Below are 4500 nucleotides of genomic sequence, written 5' to 3'. Positions count from 1 at the left end.
TGAAAACGAAACCTTCATGCAGTAGAAAATTAGACATCTGTCCAGATTGTATACCCTGTAGAACAACAGAAAGATAAGGGTCAATCGTTAGCTGCTAATGAAGACATTCATCCCCGGCACACCAACCCTCATGGAAACTAGCAAATTACTCCTCCGACTCAATGCATCAGCCACCCGATTCGACATTCCAGACTTGTGTTTCACCACAAAAGTGAATTTTTCCAAGAACGACATCTACCTCCCATGTTTGTGTGACACCTTATCTTGACTACGAATATGTCTTAATGAATCATGATCTGTGAACAAAACAAATTCCTTATGAAACAGATAATGGCGCCAATGCTTTACAGCTTGGACCACTGCATAGAACTCAACATCATAAGTGCTATAACGCAACTTTGGCCCCATCAACTTCTCACTAAAATAGGCAATCGGTCGTCCTCCTTGACTTCGAACTGCTCCAATCCCAACCTTGGAAGCATCCGTGTGTAATTCAAAATCTTGAGAAAAGTCTGGCAATACAAGAATCGGTGATGTAGGAAGCTTCTCTTTTACTAATTGGAAAGCTGATTTTGCTGCTTTGGTCCAAGTAAAGGTCTTCCCTTTCATATAATCAGTCACCGATGCTATAATAGAACTAAGTTTGGAATAAACCTCCTATAGAATGAAGCAAGGCCATGAAAGCTTCAAACTTCAATGATGGTAGTTGGAGTTGGCCATTGTTTGATAGCTGCTACTTTAGACTCGTCCACCTGTATTCCTTCCCAGAAACAACGTACCCCAAGAACAAGACTTTAGGAACCATAACACACATTTCTTCATAGCTGTATACAAACTATCTCGTCGAAGTATAGTCAAAACCTGCCTCACATGGTTGACATGCTCACCAAAAGTAGCACTGTAAATAAATATGTCATCAAAATAAACGACTACAAATTTACCAATAAAGGGCCTGAACAACTGGTTCATCACATGCATAAATGTACTAGGAGCGTTTGATAAACCGAAAGGCATCACCAACCACTCATACAATCCTTCACGAGTCTTGAAGGCAGTCTTCCACTCATCCCCAGGCCTAAGTCGAATATGATAGTACCCGCTCTTCAAGTCCAGTTTCGTAAAGATAGAGGCACCGCTAATCTAGTCAAGTAGGTCATCAAGTCGAGGAATTGGAAATCTGTACCTCATTGTGATCTTATTGATGGCGTGACTATTAACACACATACACCAAGTACCATCCTTTTTAGGAGTCAACAAAGCAGGAAGAACACACGAGCTCATGCGCTCCCGAACATGACCTTTTGAAATCAAGTCCTCCACATGTTGTCGCAACTTCTCATGCTCTCCGGGACTCATTCTGTAATGTGGCCTATTAGGCAACTGAGCTCCTAGTTGTAAATCAATATGATGTTGGATGTCACGTAAAGGTGGCAAACCATCAGGTAATTCATTAGGGAAGACATCAACGAATTCCTTGAACAAAGGAACCATAGCCTTAGGAATTTCAACCTCCTTAGCGACTTCCTTCCCTAGCAATACAAAAATTTCACCTTCCGCCTCCAACTCGTCTTCAAACTGAGTAAGGGTCAGTAGAGTACCCGAAGGTCTCGGAACTGGCTCCTTTGGCTTACTGGGAACCAATGTTATCTTCACACCACCAAACAAGAAACTATAAGTATTAGTCCGCCCGTTATGATCTATGTTATGATCATACTCCCAAGGTCTGTGTAACAACGCAAATTTTCAAACAAAATTTTCATTTAAAATAAAGTGATTTTATTCAACTGAATATAATTATTCCAAGTTTCATATCAAAATACAATAATAAAATCCCCAAGATCTCAAAATAACAACAGTGTGTACTCATCACGCCGGCGCCTTTCCACGGTCCTCGCTAGTACCTGAAACACATACATAACAACTGTAAGCATAAATGCTTAGTGAGTTCCCCAGTACACTACTTACACATATACGCCTTTCCAGGCCCTGACCTTCCGGTCTACAATACAACGCCTTCCGGCCCGTAACATAATCGCCTTCCGGCCCATAACATATATGCCTTCCGGCCCATAACATATTGCCTTCCGGCCCATAAACATGCACAACACCTAATACATTTATCCTAACACGTATAGCACATATAGCATACATCATATCCGACCTTTCGGTCACATAACATATTGCCTTCCGGCCCACATAAACATACATAGCACGCATAGCAATTACCTTTCCATTTATAGCACTTATAACACATATCATATCCGACCTTCCGGTCACACAGTCAAACCCTTCCGGGTACAGTATAGTGAGAAGACTCACCTCGTGGGTAATGAAAGCTAGCGACTCCTGAAATCGCTCGCACTCGATCCGCCGAGCTACAGACTCCCTATAATATCATATATCCCTTATTAATACTTTTATCTTTCAAGACAACTGACCCTAAGAAATCACATGTAGGTCAACTCTGGTCAACGGTCAACGGTCAACTTGACCGGACTCGGCGAGTGCTAAGGCGACTCGGCGAGACTAGACGTCCTCACCAAATCCTGATGTTCCCTTTCTACTCGTCGAGTATCTTTCTTGACTCGACGAGTTCCTCGTGGAAGAATCGCGGGGCCACCCCGACTCCACTCGCCGAGTCTGAAGAACAGCTCGACGAGTCCCAGTTAATCTCCAAGCTACTCACCGAGTCTGTTCATCGGACTCGGCGAGTGCATGCCATGCAGTCGATCAAACTGCTTCCTGAGATCAGTATTCTCCCGACCATTCATAGGTCCGGTCCTCCTAAGCTGGTACAATACGTAAGACCTTCATTTAGGTGCTCATGCTACACCCCAAGACTTGTAATTTACCTTTTGACTTAAGGCATAAGGATTCCAATCCAAAACCTCTCTTAATTCCCGAAATACACAGGCACGGGACATTATGGACCTCTAAAGGTCCTAATACAGGGTTATAATCAATCTAGTCACAAAAGGGTTCCATAAACCCTAAATCCATGCACACATCAACATAGCAGAATATGATCCGAAATATTACCTGAATAATGCACTCTCTGTGTCCCCAATCCTCAGAACTTGATTCCCTTGCTGTTCCTTTAGCCAAACTCTTCTCTTCCTTGCACAATAACTTCTTCAAGATCACCAATGGCCTTCAATCCTTGCTCTAGATGCCCACAACCGATTTAGGGTTCTTCTCAGTCGCTAAAGACGGACAATGACAGCCTATAAGTCCGTTATATACGTTCCAAAACCGAACGGCTAGGGTTTCCGCTGAACAGCGCACACTCGCCGAGTCCTTAATGGACTCGTCGAGTCCAATCGTGAACCCGCGACCAAGTCTGTGGTCCTACTCGGCGAGTCTGGCTCCAACTCGCCGAGTCCCCTCCTAAAACACCCCAAAAACAATATTATGACAATACCTGAAATTCCAGGCTGTTACAGTCTGCCCAACAACAAATGACAAGCGTGCATAGCAACCACATCACACCACACATCATCTTTATACGTGGTACCAACAAAAAATTAAACAAAGGCTCGTTTAGATACAGTGACCTCGCCACCCTTCTTAAGCCACTGTAACTTGTAAGGCTTAGGGCGATTTTCTGTTTTCAAAGCCAACTTTTGAACTGCTTCTTCAAATATAAGGTTATCACAACTTCCTAAATCAATAACAAAAGTACAAACTTTTCCCAAAATAGTACATGTCGATTGAAAGATGTTGTGTTTGAGCCAATAAGCACCAACAACTTTTGGTGTAAAACAAGACCGCCTTACCACCAAATTTACCCATACATCTCTAGTTACAACTTCCTCTTCCAATTGAAGCTCTTTGTCATACACAGGGGGATATTCATAATTTTCAACGGCATCGTCATTTTGCCAATCATCTTTCTCAGCAAACAAATGACGTTTTCTGACCTTCTTGCACTCTGATTGTTGGTGACCTGTCTCCCCACAACCAAAACACTTCAAGCTGCTACTAACAGTTGTCCTAGGATTTGGTCCAACACTATTAGATGTCGGTCTTTGTTGATTAGGCACAACACGGGGTACAATACCACCCATCCCGGAACTTCCTCCAATATTGGCAGTTGAAGACGAACCGCCCACCCGACAATATTGTTTCTCAAAAGCCAATGCCCGTTGGTGCGCTTTAGAAATAGATATCGGGTCAAACATATTTACAAAGTCCATGATTTGGAACCGTAGACCCCCAATATATCAAGCAACGAGTTGTTCCTATGTCTCCTGAATATCGTTTCGGGCAATCAATTGGTAGAACTCAGTTGTGTAATCGTCAACTGATTTGGCACCCTGCTTCAGATTTTGCAACCATTGGTACATCCACCTTTGAAAATTATGGGGTAGGAAGTTGGATCGTAAACACTTCTTCATCTTCCTCCAAGTCACGACCTTTGACTTTCCGAGCCTGTCTTGTGTCTGTTTCAATTGTTGCCACCATGAAGATGTCCTACCACGTAGCCTGGTAGCGATCAAT

General features: G+C 43.1%; 1 protein-coding gene across 1 annotated transcript; it reads right to left on the bottom strand.

Annotated features, from left to right (window-relative positions):
* Nucleotides 1-234: 234 nt before the first annotated feature.
* Nucleotides 235-4196, bottom strand: LOC145035454 (uncharacterized). Its single transcript, XM_078983999.1, has 5 exons — nt 3549-4196; nt 3422-3444; nt 1236-1723; nt 888-898; nt 235-657 (listed from the first exon to the last, which is right to left on the bottom strand). The coding sequence occupies exons 1-5, from the start codon at nt 4194-4196 to the stop codon at nt 235-237; spliced, it is 1593 nt and encodes a 530-aa protein (XP_078840125.1).
* Between the last annotated feature and the right edge of the window lie 304 nt (nt 4197-4500).

The sequence above is a fragment of the Lactuca saligna genome, chromosome 3, assembly GCF_052625555.1.
Source record: "Lactuca saligna cultivar CGN05327 chromosome 3, ASM5262555v1, whole genome shotgun sequence".
NCBI lineage: Eukaryota > Viridiplantae > Streptophyta > Magnoliopsida > Asterales > Asteraceae > Lactuca > Lactuca saligna.
This window is presented reverse-complemented; position numbering and strand designations above follow the sequence as displayed.

Coding starts and splice junctions, on each gene's coding strand:
- LOC145035454 (XM_078983999.1), bottom strand. CDS start 4,196: ATGGACTTTGTAAATATGTTTGACCCGATATCTATTTCTAAAGCGCAC. Junction 3,445..3,548: donor AGAAGGGTGGCGAGGTCACT/GTATCTAAACGA, acceptor GTTGTTGGGCAG/ACTGTAACAGCCTGGAATTT. Junction 1,724..3,421: donor GTAACAGCCTGGAATTTCAG/GTATTGTCATAA, acceptor GTTGTTACACAG/ACCTTGGGAGTATGATCATA.